This window comes from Cricetulus griseus, assembly GCF_003668045.3.
Source record: "Cricetulus griseus strain 17A/GY chromosome 1 unlocalized genomic scaffold, alternate assembly CriGri-PICRH-1.0 chr1_0, whole genome shotgun sequence".
In the NCBI taxonomy this organism is placed as follows: Eukaryota; Metazoa; Chordata; class Mammalia; order Rodentia; family Cricetidae; genus Cricetulus; species Cricetulus griseus.
In genome coordinates this window covers 154,117,135-154,133,245 of record NW_023276806.1, presented here as the reverse complement: position 1 = coordinate 154,133,245, position 16,111 = coordinate 154,117,135, and the positions used below count along the sequence as shown (strand labels likewise).

Here is a 16,111-nt window from a genome sequence, read left to right as displayed (position 1 = left end):
TACAAAGTGGATCCCAGAGATTGAACTCAGGTTGCCAGGTTTGGCAGCAGGCACCTTTACCCACTGAGCCATCTTGCCAGCCCCAAATTCTCTATTTTTGGGGGATTTTGTTCTGAATTGCATTGTATCTTAAATGCATATGTTACATAAAAGCAGGAAGGTGGATGATTGCATCTGCACTCAGGAAGCAGAGAGTAAAAAAGAAGTGAGGCCATAGTATAAAGCCTCAGGACCCACCCCAGTGAACCATGTCCTCAGAAGGGTTCCACAGCCTTTCCAAGTAGCTCTATCAGGTGGGAATGAAGTGTTTAAATGCAAGCCTAAGAGAGATACTCACATTCAAACCCCTACTTTTTTCTTTGATTTACTTCCTATTTATTATTCATCAATTAGTTACTGAGCTTGACGAGTTCTGGGTTAATAGTGATCCACCTACCAAGTCACCCTTTGGCCATGAAGATACTTCTTCTGCAGAGTCTCTGTCATCATTTACCCATACCTTTGCTTGCTAGCCTGCCTCAGAGTGGTGACTAGCGTCTTCATTAGCACATTGTGAATTTTCTTGCCTTCACCTTGTTCCCTGGAGCTCATGGCTTTACTTTTCATTGGTAAGCTCTTCTTCACTCAGATAGCTTTCTTCCTGAAAGCAAACAAATGGACAAGGGAGATGGCTCATTAGGTAAGGGCACTTGCTGTGAAAACCTAACGACTAAGTTCAATTTCTGCAACTTAGAGTAGAAGGAGCGAATCAACTCCTGGAAGTTGTCCTTTGTCTGCCACATGAGTGCCATGCGTGCTATGCGCCCCCAATAAGAATTAAAGACTAATAAGTAAAAGCAAACAGGTAACACTTCATTTTCACTTTTGGCTTTACATGGTCTTATCATATTTTATTTTTCTAAGATTATTAGTCATATTTAGCTTCAGTTGGGTGTGATGACTCACACCTTTTTCAAGCATTTGGGAGGTAGAGACAAGAAAATTTTCTTGAGTTCAAGGCAAGTCAGGACTCCAATGTGAGATCTTCTCTCAAGGTAGGAAAAAAATGCAAGAACAAAAGAATTTAACATTTTTTATCTGCTTTCTAGGAGTTTTGGTTAGAGTTTTGTTTTGGCCTGTGTTCTTTTGGCCCATCTTTTCTTGTTTAAAAGTGGAGTCCTGTAAAGCCAATGAGCAGCTTTGTGTAGTGGGCTTAATTATAGCATAGTGGTCAGTTGGCCCTTTTGTTAGGGACTTAACTCTGCAGATGTCAGATAACTGTACATCATTTCTAAAATTACCCACAAACCCACGCTTTAGTCTCTGAAAGCCGAAGCTCTGGTCTGTGATGGGCTTGTTGACACTGAGCTCACAGTTGATTGTGTACAATTTTATTCCCTTTGTTTTCAGTCCTTGCTGCCCCTGGGTCTGGGTCCTCCCTGGTTTATTCTATGCCGTGGTGAAAGAGGCCCACTAATTTAACTGCTGAGAACGAGAGAGGGGAGTTAGGAGTGTAAGTCTTCCATTTACACATGTCAAGTTTTCAACATCTTTGGTTGAAAACAGCCCCTCCTACAGGGTCTTCAGTTTCTGAGGGTCTTACCAGTGTGCCTTTATTCTTTCCTAACAGTGACTTGCATTTATCTTTCTTTTGTTCTGGGTAGCAAGTGCTTGTCTATCTGCTCTCTGTCTTTCCATACCCTTGTTGGAATGTCCCTGCTATTACTGGTATTGTCTTTTATTTTCTTTTCCTGTATGGCTTTAAAAAATCTGTTTTGCTCATTTTTGACCTCAGTAAGGTCTGGGGAGAAAGCTAAGATAAATGTATACATCAAATCCAATGAATCTGTTAAAATTTTGGTGGATTACATGGTTGAGAAAATTGACTACGTGGTTAGAAATTATTTCATAGGCACCTAGGATGAGAGAATATATTTCTTAAAGAATATATTTCTTCAACTTAGCAGCCATTTATTTGAAGTATTCAGTTTGGTCCTAATGAATACTTACCTATCTTCTGGGGAAGATACTAAGGAAGCCAATATCTAAATAGTAATCTTCAAGAAGGAGTCTAAATAGTCCACTTAAACAATTTTTTCATCTTGTTTTTAAACAGTAAGTATATTTTAATTTTGTAATTCAAAATAGTAAAACTACTAAAGACTAAAAACATACCCTATTTATACAGTATTAGATGGAAGAGATACAGTGTGAGGACCTAGGTTGACCTGGTTTGTAGGAGCTTGTGTCAGGAAAGCATGCCTGGAAAATGTTACAATTGAGCTTAATCTAAAGGGTAAACTTGCTGAGAGCCAGATGTTAGGTGTGGATAACCTACTGGACTTTTGCTCCATTGGCTATCTATGCCTTTTTGTCTTTAATTTTATACTTTTTCTTGACTTGGACTTTAGCCATAGTCTATAAAGACAGTAAGAAAAAAACCAGCAAACTATGTTTTCTGTCCAGTTCTCCATCATTTTGCTCAGATTCATGAGAAATTAGTATGTTTTTCTCCTTCTGTCTTTGCAGTCTTGAGGTACATTTCTTCATAGGCCCTAAATATTATTGACTTTCTTCATGAATGTGCTAGCCAGAGCAGTCTCCGGCACAGAGTCGAGTGTAATTTGCTTATTTTCTCTTGAGCGGTTCACACTATCCTCATTCCTTACTTTTCTGTCAATGGTCCTCTGTGATCTTGCATTTATTACCATCTGGAATGTTTTGCCTCCTCATGTTTGATCACTTTTTAGAACTTCTTGTAACTTCTGTAATGTCTTTCTCTCATTTTCTGCCTCTCGAACTTCATATGTGTAAATTCTTACAAATCTGTTACTTGGTGAAACCCAAGTTCAGTACCAAATGAATTTTCAAGACATGTCTTCAGGCATCTCTAAGTTGGTGCCTCAAAGTAGCTCAAATTTAACATACACCAAAAATTAATTCATCTTCCTCTGAAAAACTTTCCACCTTCATGCCACCTGAGTGTATTCACCCTTCTCCCTCCAGTTATCCAAGTCTGAAGTATCTGTAAGTCTTTTTCCCTCTGCTGCTGCCTTAGCTTACTTTAAAAGAAAAGAAATTCATATTTTCTCTTCTCTATTCTTGTAACTACAACCTTATTTCTAGTTTTTGCTAGCCTTATCAGTTCTTGTCTTTTTTTATCTGGACTTCTTCACGTGAGTTGTTCATTCTGCTTCTAATCCTGAATTGCTGTATCCTGTTAGCTTACTGATGCCAGTTGATCTTCCTGAGGTAGCTTATGATAGTACCATAATTAAAAAACTTCAGTGATTCCATACTAGGTACAAGATACAGTCTCAGGAGTCTTGGCTGATGTGCACAATTGTGTATAATCTAACTCCTACCTTTCACTCCTGTTTCTTTATCTTGTTTCTCTACCATACAACTTAAGAAATAAAGACATATATCTACTTGCATCCTATAAAGGAAGGATTATAATAACTTTTGGGTCTAAGAAATAATGAAAGTAGGTAGCTAGGAAAGAAGAGGGAAAAAATGAAAACATCCAAACTGACACTCAGGATTCTCTGCCAGGTCTTCATGAGGCCATCTTAGTGAAACTGGCTGCATTTCTGCACTTTGCCAGTAGGTGCCACCATAAAATGCATGCTATACTTTTACCTGAGAAATGTCTTGGAAGCTTCAGTTTATACAAATTAGTTAGATTCTGTTGTTGAGAATTTCAAGATGCTGTATTTTAAGCTTAATACACAGCTTTTTAGTGCATACCTATGTTATATATTGGACTAAGTATATGACTACAGAATATTAATTTGGCTGGAAATGACCTATCTCATGTATTTTTAATTTTTTTTGTCTGAAAACACCTCAGAAGTGTTTTGATCTAAATTAGAAAAAAAATGTGTCTTTTGGGAATAACTCACTCCTCCTTTCACTTTTCTAGTCAAGCTCTCTCTATACTTTTAATATCTTTCTACTCCCCCCATTCCCTAGCTTTTATTCATCTAAAAAAACCAGTGCATAGCACTGGTGGCCTGGAGCTTCAAGGTTCTAAAAGTAACAGCTTGAATTTAGGTACTGTATTGCCCACTAGACATTAGGAAGTCTAATGGTTGGCTTTAGTAGGAAATATATGAATTAATCATAGTGGCAGTGTTTAGAATGTTTGCTGGTGGCCAGTGTTAACCTTGGCAAGTAGTTGAAGCATAAGTCTTATAAATCTTTTCCTAGTACAATTCTGGCAATGAATTATACCATCTTGAGCATTCAGCAAATGATAACCTTTTCTTAGTATTATTTGAAATTTTTCTTTTTATAATTTGTGACAAAAAATTCTTCACATTTTATTATTCTTTGAATCTCTACAAAAATGTTTTTGATGGTTTATTTGTATCTTTAATAAACATATGTAACTGACCTAGCTACTTCAATAAAAGGATACATTTAAAAGCCACTTAAAACATTATTTTTCGTAAAAAAGGATTTTTATCAGGCTAGTAACCTAACCCAATATTACCTTCATTGGCAGAGGTCCTGTGAACTCTAGATACTATGCTAAAATTCCCCTATTAGTGTTTATATTATCAGTTAGGGGGCTACTTAATATGGGGTGGATTGAGGGCTCATGTAGGTATAACATGCATACCATTTCACAACTCTGAGAACAAGTATAGTCTAGTTAGGAGAAAACCAACCAGAATTGGAATTACATGAACATTATTGACAGAACTCTACCACTTGTATCTATGAAATATTTAGTTTAAAATGTTGGTACAATACATAAAATGGCTATATATGTATACATAATATATTCTATAGCTGTCAGTGTTTGTTATACTTCTTCTTAATAGCCCTTAATCAAACACTAAGATCAACTAATACTAGTTTCATTCCAAAAAGATCAATATACATTTGTCAGTTCTAGTACTTTAATACCACCAAGTCATTAACATACATAAGCATGCATCATTAAAAGACAAATAAATCGCTGTTCTTTATGCATAGTAGTAGCAGGTTGTCACTACCAGCTGTGTTACTCACATCACTGAAGTCTGTCAGCCATGACTTTCATATTCATCCTGAGTGAAAGATGGAATGACTTAAGAACATAGATAACGTATTGTAAACAATTTTTTACGAATTAATGAAGCTAAAGTACTTTACAGAATTTACTACCAAAGGAATTCCAATAAAAAGCAGAAAGTGCCACCATGCTGATTATGGATTAGTTTGGGCTACATTTCATCTAGTTTGTCTGTTCTTTAAGTAGAACTATATGTTAAAGTAACAGCTGAAAAGAAGGCTCTCTTTTTTTTTTTTTTTTTTTTTTTGGTTTTTCGAGACAGGGTTTCTCTGTGTAGCTTTGGAGCCTATCCTGGCACTTGCTCTGGAGATCAGGCTGGCCTCGAACTCACAGAGATCCGCCTGCCTCTGCCTCTCAAGTGCTGGGATTAAAGGTATGTGCCACCAACGCCCAGCAAGAAGGCTCTTATATAAAAGGTATTCCTAGAATCAACTTAGATTCTGGTTATGGAAGTAGGGCAGACAAATTTTCTGGAATGACCCTTTCATTGATAAAAATTAGCAATCCTGGATAACATTTTAAGTGCTTTGAATAGGTAGGCAAATGTAATGAAAATACAGGGGAAGAAGAAAGCAGAGAGACAAGTCCAAATGGAGCAAGCCCAGCTGAGGTCTTAGTGAACTGGATTCTGTTCTCCTTGTCTGTTGGGGGGGAGGGAAGGGTGAGTATATGTGTGGTTGGGGTGTGGGCATGTGTGTGGAAGCCTTAGACTTTGTTCAAACTGTATTTTGAGACCAGGTCTGCTGGCATCTGTCTGTGGCTTATGTGCCCCAGGGCTCTGCCTGTCTCTACCTTCCCAGGTCTGTGATTACTGGTTCATGACACTTCGTCCAGCTTTTTATGTATATGCTGGGGATCAAACTCAGGTTCTCATGCTTGTGTGGTAAGCATTTTACCCATGAACAATCTCTTCAACCCAGAAATTTTCTTTGTATAGCCACTAAAATCTATGGGATGGCTCAAACGCAGGTCTAATTGGAAGACATAATCACCCTGCAGGGATGATCCCTCAGCATAAAGATGAACTAAGAACAAGGACTGTGTAAGCTCAGAAAAGGGTTCTTATGAAAACCTAGCCAACTTACAGGGCAGAGGCAGGCAGATTTCTGTGGGTTTAAGTCTAGCCTGCTCTACAAAGTTCCAGTACGGTTAGGGTTGTCACACAGAGAAACCCTGTCTCTAAGAACAAAAAACAAACAACCCCCCTCTCAAAACAGAGTTAACTATAAAATGTTTTAGCATTCAATGTAAGGTTCAGATGAGAGTTCTTGCTGTCCTCATTTCTTTTCAGCACAATATTTGATGGCCAATTCCAATCTGTAAGGCAAGAAAAGTAAGTGGTAGGTAAAAATAATTAAAAGAAGTAAAACCCTTTGGTTGTGATATGATTAATTAGTATAAAATTCAAAGATTTCAGAAGCAGTAGAGTTTAAATATTAAAATAAGCAGTAAAGTATAAGTGTCACTCTGTATATCATCAATCAATTCAAAACAATTTTATTTCTATATTACCACTCTATAGAAAAAAAATTTTAGAAAAAAAATTCCCAAATTAGAAAGTCAAAAGATTAAACCTACTAAGAGTCATAATAAGTCCTCCCTGCTGAGATTTATATGAAATGTGGAACTCTGTCTGCCCTCTGTCACGTTTCTGCTCCCTCAGTACTTTACCCTCAGAGGCAACACTACAGAAGCATTTGCCCTCAGGAAAAGGTCGCCTGTCCTGCCCACTTGCCACTCACAGCTTTCTTCAGTGTTGCCAAGCTCAGCAAGATGTCTACTTAAAGTATAGACCATGATAATGTAAATGTAATCCCCTGAGTACTATTATATTGCAAATGTGCTGTTAATAACAGTGAATTGAATTTTCTACTGTTAAACTTCAGAGTACCTATTTTCTGGACTGTGATTAGAGGCACTCAAAATGTAAAACATTTAACATACCATCACAGACTTCCTTACAAATCTAGGTTGTTCCAAACTCTTGGTAATAGAATTATTTATCTTTATATTATTCAGACTTCAAGGGATTACTCCTGTGAGACCTAAAGTCCTTAAGAGATTGCCAGAACCAAAAACCGAAAGCTAAACAAACAAAAAGCCCACAGCATAGAGCCTATGGTTCCATGTGTGCAGCATGCTTCCTTAGTAAGGAACAAACAACCATTGTGAAAGTGTTGAAGGCACAAGCACAGTTAGAAAACTAAATAAATATGAAGCTTTTATTAAGTAGTAAAAATAAAGACTCATTTGGGGGGGGTGGGGAGTAGGGATGGAGGAGTGGGAAGTAGGGGGTGGGGTGGGGAGGGTAATACCCAGAGTGTTTTATCATTAAAGTCTTCAGATAGAACAGGATTCATTTGTTCATCAACATCAGGCCTCTCTTCTGTGTGTCAATTGGAAACTGATATTGAAGAATGTTAAATGTAATTCCTCTCTCAGACCTGTGTTTTGCACGAAATGCTTCCCACCTTACATTAGCATAAAAGTCACCTGTGGTACAAATACAGCTATATAGCACCCTTCTTAGAGAAAGTAATTCAGTTAGCTAGGATCAGGAGCTAGGCACAGAACTGAATGTGATTCTTACAATTGGAAATGTGGGGGAGACTGAGCTAATGAGTCACCACCAGACTTTCAGTTCTCTCTGATTGCCTCATAAGTTTTCTTGTCTATTTGAACCAAATATTTACCCGGTCAACCATATTTTCACATACCTGTTAGAATATCTGACTAAGATGTATAACCTGATGATAAGGTATTGAGGTTGAAAACTTCAGTTCATAGTTTTTCCTATGACGAGAAGAGTAGTAGCATTCCCAAGGTAGAGAAAGGCAGAGTTGCCATGACTCCACATCAAACCAGACATGTCTTCCTGGGCATAGTCTTTCCAGGGATACCTCTGACTTCAACAGAGCCCTATTGCATTGCTGGACACCTCTAATTTCTTCTTTAGAACAGACCATGGTCTGGTGTATTTCTCACACAGGACCTATGCCAGAACTGTAGAGCAGGAGCTGCAACCCAAATTCAGGCTTATAAGGAAACATTGGCTTCAGGTTTTGAAAACCAATTGTCTGTTGGCCATAGGTTTAGTTTTTGGTAGGCTTGGATCACTGCCTACTGGCTTAATTTTCTCTTCTGTATGTAGTAGTGCTTCATGCATGATGGTGTGGTATTTGCTTCAGGTCAGACTTCTTACTTCCTCCCTTCCTGGAACACCTTGTGATCTAGGACAAAACTGAGTTGGTTTTAAGATGAAGGTAACGTTCTAGGCATTCAATGAGAGGTAACTGTTTTTGTTGTCTTTGTAGTATGTAAAGGTACATACTTTACATATATCAGATATATAGAAATTCATCTGATCTGTCATCATATTTCATACATAATTAAAATATTTTCCTCAGCTTTCAAATCAAGGAAGATGCAACTTGTGACATGTTGGGTTTTAGAAAAGCTTTGTTTCCCATGGTTTTTATCTTTTCCTTAAATGCTTTGCTATTTGATCTATAAGGTCAGAGTTATGTTCTTTGAGAGGTATTAGCACTGAGAAATAATTTTTCAAGCTTGTAAGCTTACTGTTATTTACAAAACTATCACAAGCACACTCTTCTATTTTCAGCCTGGCAGGGGGCCGGATATTGTCGGTGATAAAAATGAGGCTGATCAAAGGCCACAGCAGTGGAGATCCTTTTTATAAAGCAGTAGAGGAAGTTGTTCAGGATTTGGATTTGAGGATTAAAAATATTATCAATTCCCAAGAAAGTGTAACTGTCAGCACCACAAACATCAGTCCTGTGCCGGTAATGGATTTATTCTTCATTGTCCTTCTATATAAAACATAATCTCTTCTATTCATTGCAGAAAGTGTTTGCTGTTGCTACTTAAGTCAGAAGTATGTATTTTCTATGTTTTAAGATGATGCTATCAAATTTAATTTTCTTAATAGGATTATGTTCAACTTAAGTAAATCATAACATCTTTGGGGAAATGTATTTGTTAAAATAAAGCATTGGATAATCTCTAGTATATCTTTCAGCACTGAATACTTAAGGTGCTTAGGGCTACTTTTCAATAATTATTCTTATAATACTATTATTTTTCTATTTGTTTAGATGTAAATTAATAGTCTGGTTTTTGACTTCAATATTCATTTCTCTGCAGGAAAGCAGCAATACTATTAGAACAGCTTTTGTCATCAGAAGTTTAGTTTTCATTTATAGAGCTATATAATTTTTATTAGTAACTACATTTCCAGTTGATTGCAATTCAATCTTCCTTATACTTGGGAATCTTTTAGTTATACAACACATACTTCTTCCTTGGCTTTCTTGCATAGATAGTCAAATTTAATAGACCATTGCTACAGAAGTGAACTAACATGATTTTAAATACAGAACAGAATTTTAGACTATATATTATAGTGGGTCTACCTTTTTCTTCTTTCTTTCTTTGTTTTTATTTGAGACAAAATCTTTCAGTGTAGTCCCGGTTGGTTTGGAACAACTCACTGTGTAGCCCAGACTGGCCTCAAACTCCTATCTGTAGCCTTTTGGATACTGGAATTACACATGTAAACCATTGTGCCTGTCTACAGTGTGGTGTTTATTTGGTTAACAAAAGGCCCTTCTCATTAGGCGTCACCATGGCAGGCAGTGCATGAAGAAATTCTTTTGCTTTTGCTATTTATTTATTCTTTCATCCACAGGCCTTGGTGATCATTTTTATCTATTTTCCTACAGAAATGCATGTCCTTAGATTTACTTCAAAGGCATCATAGAGAAGATTCTGGGATGCTACCCCATTTATTTCATGTACATGCCAACATTTTGAGTGACTAGCTTGGCACAAAACACAAGGGAGATATCACTGCAAGTGTAAGCCAGGAACCACTTTCATCTCAGATCCCCCAGAGTGCCAGCTTCCCATTTGTAGGCAGACAAAATCCTGACACAAACCACCTGTTCTTAGTTTTATGTTTTCACTAAATCATGAATCTTGAAAACATCATCAAATAACACTCAGGAAGGTACTGTTAGCAATGTGGCACTCTGTGAAACTGATGTAAACCATGTGGTAAGTATTAGATCACTGAAGGCTCTGTGCTTTACTTTGAGTGCAGCTGTGCATTACAGTTCATTTGGTAGCCTGAGCTTGCTCTCTCTCTCTCTCTCTCTCTCTCTCTCTCTCTCTCTCTCTCTCGTGTGTGTGTGTGTGTGTGTGTGTGAGAGAGAGAGAGAGAGAGAGAGAGAGAGAGAGAGAGAGAGAGAGAGAGAAAGAGAGAGAAAGAGAGAGAGAGAAAGAGGGAGAGAGAGAAAGAGGGAGGAAGTGGGGGCTGGCAAAGTTCCATGGAGGGCCCTGAAACAGTAGCTCTGATGTTTAGGCACAGGGTCCCTCACCCCAGTGTCATTGCTCCTTTTCAACTGAGTACATCTTGGACATAGGGAAGTTAAGTATCTCTCAGAATCCTGTAGTACATAATTAGTAGGATATTGCAAACCTAATGAAAATTCCCAAGAGTTTATGTCCATGTGTACCTTATATGTGATAATTGCATTGTCATGTGTAACCTACTGAATTCTTTTATTCTCTAATTACTACATTTCCCCAGCTCTCCCTTTTTTAATCTTTTTTTTATCTCTAGCACTATTTAGTTCAGACTATTTCATTTCAAAAATAATTTATTATAATCTTTTAATTTGCTGTAGCCATGTCCATATTTGACAATTTTTACCCTAAAATATGTTTTATACATTGCTATGGTTGATTTTTCTAAAGTCTAGATAAGATTATTGTACTTACTTGCCTAATAAAGTAAGAGATTATTACCCACGTAGCAGATTGACTGTGACTTCCATGCATGGGATGCATGGTTTCTTCGGGTTCCTCTAGTGGACTCTTCCTTTTTACCTAGATGCCTAGACCTGTCCTGCCTAGCCTTTGCAGCTCTATCCTTTCTCTTTGTGACTCCTCTCTGAAGTTCTCCTTCTCTACATAGTGAGAAAAGATTCACCATTATCTTTTGTGTGTGTCTCTGTGTGTGTGTGTGTGTGTTAGCAATTTCACTGCACTCTGTAATGTATTTGTATTTGTCCTATCAAGGGGACTGTGATTTATTTGAAGGTAGTGTTCTTCACCTTTGAAGCTTTATTTTCTTAAAATAATGCTTAGAACATAGAGTAATCATGAATTTTCATTTAATTGAGTCTTTTGTTTTTGCTTTTCTGAGACAGGGTCTCATTATAGCCCAGGCTGATCTTCATCTTATGAAACTGAAAGTAGTCTTGAACCTATACTCCTATCCCACCTCTCCACTGCTGGGTTATAGGTGTGCACCACCACATCTGGCTCTTGATTAAATCTTAAGCTCATGTGGTTTGTTTTGGTGCCAGACTCCCAACCCCTTTGTGTAAGAGAAAAAGCACTCAGAGATTAAGAGTAAAGTCAAGGGGTTGAGACTACACTGTATCTTAACTAGATAGTGATGAGATTTTTCTATCTTACAAGCCTAATGCTATTTACATCAGAAACAAATGTCTTCCTTTGATGATATGTCTTATATGTCTTACCGTGTGGGTTAAAGGAGAAATGTCTACATAACTTTTATCCACTTTTTATAGGTGATTTCCTGTGATTTCAGCAATAAAGAAGAGTAACATTTGACATTGAAATTCCTGTCTGACTTACCTGAATGAGTGATTACTATGTATAATTTAAAATTAATTTCTGTTTTAGCCAAAATCTTTTGCCATAAACCATGACACCGCATACTGTGGCAGAGATGCTGTGAAAATTTTACTGGTTCTTTTGGATGAAGATGCAGCCAGTGCTCCCACCAGAAACAGAGCAGAGCTTTTATATAATGATGAGAGTACAGTTCCACACAATGGAACTTCTATTCTTACGCTCTTTAGGTATGTGATATGGAAGCTATATGGTATAAGTTCTAACCTGAGATATATACTATGTTATATTATATATAATACCTTGTTGATTATCAGAGGAATTTATACTTATGGTAGGAAACGTGGAAGCAGCTGGATAATATGGAAAAGCAAACAAAAGCTAAAAGAAGATTTGACATTTCACTGTAGCAGTTATATTTATAATGCAGCATTTAAGAGTGTGGTTTGGATTTTAATGTTTTCATTTAAGTGTTTTGTTGTAAAAAATATTTATTTGTTTTGATATATGTGAACCTTGTTAAATCACAGCCCTTCAAGAGATTTCTTTTAATAGTGTCCCCAGGGTCTAAGAGAAAAATCAAGACTTGAGTGATTGCATAATATTCCCAGTGGAGCTCAGTTAACAAGTAGCAAAGGTTTCTTCTCCCAGATTCAAAGTGTTCTTCTTGGACCACTATTCTTCATAAGACTAGAATGTACACACACACCGTATTTATAGCAGAATCAGCATTTGTTGGCTTCCTTGGACATTATGAAGAAGATTTGCTAAGTGAATGTTGGTGTTATATAAAAACCTTGATACTGCCTTGGTATTGCTCTGGCAGCCATAATAAATACCATAGACTGATAACGGACTGCTGTTAAACAACAGAAATCTAGTGTGAGGTGACAAACAGCTAGGTGCCATAGGTTGTAGAGGTGGGTTCTGTTAACAGCTTTGCTTCATTAGAAGATGACAATTTTGTTTTGCTTACATGACATTTTTTAGTGTGTGCACATAATGTTCTCTCTCTTGTCCCTTTCTTAGCAGGCATTTATCCTATGTATTTGATAATTTACTCTTGTCAGCTCTTTTAACTGTGATTGTCTCATCAAATTTTTGTCACATGACTGCAGGTTTCCTTTTTTCTTGTAAATATGATGCTTATGGGAGTATGGAGAGAACTAGTTTAGAAGCTACTCTGACTTATGAGTGTCATAGTTCATTTTAGTTGCTACAAAAAGGTATCTTAGATTGGGTAATTTATAAATAAATTCATTTCTTATAGTTCTGAAGGCTAAAACTCAAGCATCATGGTGTCAGCAGATTGGTTGCCACTTATAGATAGAGGCCTGTTTGTTCCTCGTTAATTACAGCTGTCCACGCATCTTCCATATGGTAGAAAATGTGAAAGGACAGCAATGGCCAGACAAGGTCTCTCTCCTTCATAAGGGCACAAATCCAATTACTAACGTGAACACCTTCTAAAGCCTTCCTTCCTTCAATGTCAATATAAATCTAGAAAGGGCAGAGACATTCAAGTTATATTAATGTGTGTGTCTTTTTTTTTTTTAAACATAGGTCTCCCACACAAGTGAATAATACATCGATTAAGCCCCTCAAAGAGCGAATCTGTAAGTCAGTGCAAGCAGAAAAAAATAAGGTAAAATAAGGTTTAGTCATAAACTGACAAATATTGTTTTATTTTGGAAGAAATAAATATATAAAACTGAGCTGGATATTGTAAACACACAATTCACATAACACAATAGGAAGGGAGTGGAAAAATAAGCAATGACAATGACAGTTGCTATAGAAAAAAAACGTTGCTTTTACATAATCTTGACCTATCTGTAGCTTTTTCATTTACTGGAGCTAAATGAAAGAAAGAAATAGGCAGTTGCTGTTGTAAATGTTACATCAATGTCTATTGAATGAATGAAAGGAGAAATAAAGAAGCTGTGGCTTTATTTGTACTATAATATCTTCAATGGAATGAAGACTCAGTGTGTCACTGTCACTGTAACAAGTACTGAGATAGTCAATGTAAGGGGTGAGTAAGATCTTTGGATGACATTCTAAATTATAGAATATATTTATGTGTGTGTATACACACTATATATGTATACACACACACACTGAGCAGCTTATATGTATATATTCATATATACATACAACCTATCCAGTCTGTATACTATTACTTGTATGTATTTACTTTCATTGCTGACCATTTGGTACTGGATAACTAATGGGTGTGGTTTTCCCCAGGGAAGACTATTTCTCCCACTCTCAGCATTCCTGAGTTGCTTGTAGTTGCTTGTGTAGGACAGGATCCCTCCCTCCCTCCCTCCCTCACTGCCCTCATCTATATGTTAGCATGTCTGTTGGTGTCATCCTTGTGCAGGTCATATTTAGGCAGTCATGTTGGTGAGACTTTATGAATGCAGCTTCTCCTATTCTTAAGAGATACAATCTCACTGAGCATTGGTGGTGCACATCTTTAATCCCAACACTAAGGATCTCAGTGAATTCAAGGCCAACCTGGTCTTTAAAGTGAGTTCCAGGATAGCCAGGACTGTTACCACAGAGCAACCCTGTCTCAAGAAAAACAAAAAAACAAAAACAAAAACAAAACCTCAAAACAACCCAAAACAAATAAACAAACAAAAAAAAAAAAACAGAGAGAGGGGGGAGAGAGAGATGCAATCTCACAACAAATTCCCTGATCCTTTGGCTCTTTCTTTTCTATTGATTCCTAAGCCTTAGGTCTTGGAGTTGTGTTGTAGATGTATCCCCTTTGGATTCGGCTCCACAACTGTCCATTTTGATTGGTTATGGTTTTCTGTAGTGGTCTCCATCTGTTGGAAAGAGAATTTTGCTTGGTAAGTGATAAGGACTGCACTTATATGTAGGCGTAAGGACAAATATTTAGAATGTAGTTTGGGAATGTGCACTTTTGGAAATTCTCAAGAATCAGCTAATTGCTATAAAGTGAAAACAAATTTATGTGTGTTAAAGAAATAGAAAAGCTCATCTAATTTAGTGTTATTTACATAGGTGCAAACTTTAGAGGGTGCTGTCTAAATTACAGTGACCATTCAGTATCTGATGTCATTTTGCAAAATCATGAAATTAAACTTGCATTGCTTTGTTAGCCTAGTCTACACAGCTAGGCTGGAACTGAAAGACAATGAAGAGTTAGTGTTCATGGCTATGCTTTATAGTAAGTAGCCTTTGCAAAAGCAAAAGGTAAAATCTATCTATTTAGCTAGATATATAACTGAAGCATGGCCATGTGAAGTACTTGTTAGAATAGCAAGAAATATTGCCAATATTTACTCCTAGGATGATGATGAAATAGTAGTTCAACCATTTATTGCTGTATCTTCCTGCAACTTTTGCTCTTCTGGCATAAAGTTGTGGTGATGTTTATGTTCAGTTTTGTTTTCTTTGTTATGGAAAATTACATATGGCTTTCACTTGAAATACTTCGAGCATTCTAAAAGAAGAAAATATTAGAGGATGTAAATTTTTTTTTCTTGGTGTCATATATCCAAATCAATATTAGATGGAAAGTTAATTCTTAGATTTAAGTTTCCTTATCCATAAATATAAATGAATAGTTTTCTGGTCACAAAGTTAGGTTTTTAACTTTCATTGCACACTGTTGTCCACTAGGGAACTTGACTCTGATTATATAATAAATTCATCCCTATGAAGGAGATTGGAAGGTTCTTGCTAAACCTGCATGGTTTTGATACAGATAGACCTTTAGAGAATATTTTTCCCATTTCTTTATTACTACTTTCAAACTAGTTTTAAAATTCATTAAATTGCCTTTTTTTTTTAATTAGAAAATCTAAAGGGCACATTTAACCACCTTAAACTCTGTGTATTGTGTGTTTTATTCCTTCCATCATGATTTACCAGCCCTTGAATATCTGTCTCAACTGAAAGGTCATATGTATGTCTTTCCCTTACTGTTTCTTTAAGGCTTTTTAACGTCGCAATGGATCTGTGTTATATATGTATTTATCTCCTTAATAATGCAAACTCCTCAATCCAGCAAGTATGGGATCCTTAAAACAAGGAGCAGGAGGTAGAGTGGAATTTAGATATTACTAGTGTAAGAAAGTTAGCCTCTCTGTTACTCTGTTGCCTTCATAAATGGTTCTTTCCTGTGGTGTTGGAAATTTTTTTCTTACCTAACCAAGTTTAGCCTGGGAATTTGAAAACTCAAAAGCATATCCAAATTAAAAGGTGCATTGAGAAAAAAAAAGGTGCATTGAGATTGACTCGAAGAATCTCCTCTCCCTTGCTTCCTAAAATGAATGGGAAAGTAATCAAAACGAACAAAAATAGGGCTGAGAAGATGATGGCTTAGTGAGTAAAGCATCTGCT

The 16,111-nt window shown here is 36.7% G+C and overlaps 1 protein-coding gene across 3 annotated transcripts in view; it reads left to right on the top strand.

Moving 5' to 3' along the window:
* Positions 1 to 16,111, top strand: part of Parpbp (PARP1 binding protein) — a 48,233-nt gene that overhangs the window by 24,604 nt on the left and 7,518 nt on the right. Inside the window, exons 7-9 of one of the 3 annotated variants that reach the window (XM_027392557.2) lie at positions 8,667 to 8,847; positions 11,780 to 11,958; positions 13,292 to 13,373. In XM_027392557.2, coding sequence (XP_027248358.1) covers positions 8,667 to 8,847; positions 11,780 to 11,958; positions 13,292 to 13,373 — 442 coding nt within the window. Of the gene's footprint in view, positions 1 to 8,666; positions 8,848 to 11,779; positions 11,959 to 13,291; positions 13,374 to 16,111 lie in introns of those variants that run through there. The other 2 variants (XM_035450631.1, XM_035450632.1) reach the window with 2 other exon arrangements.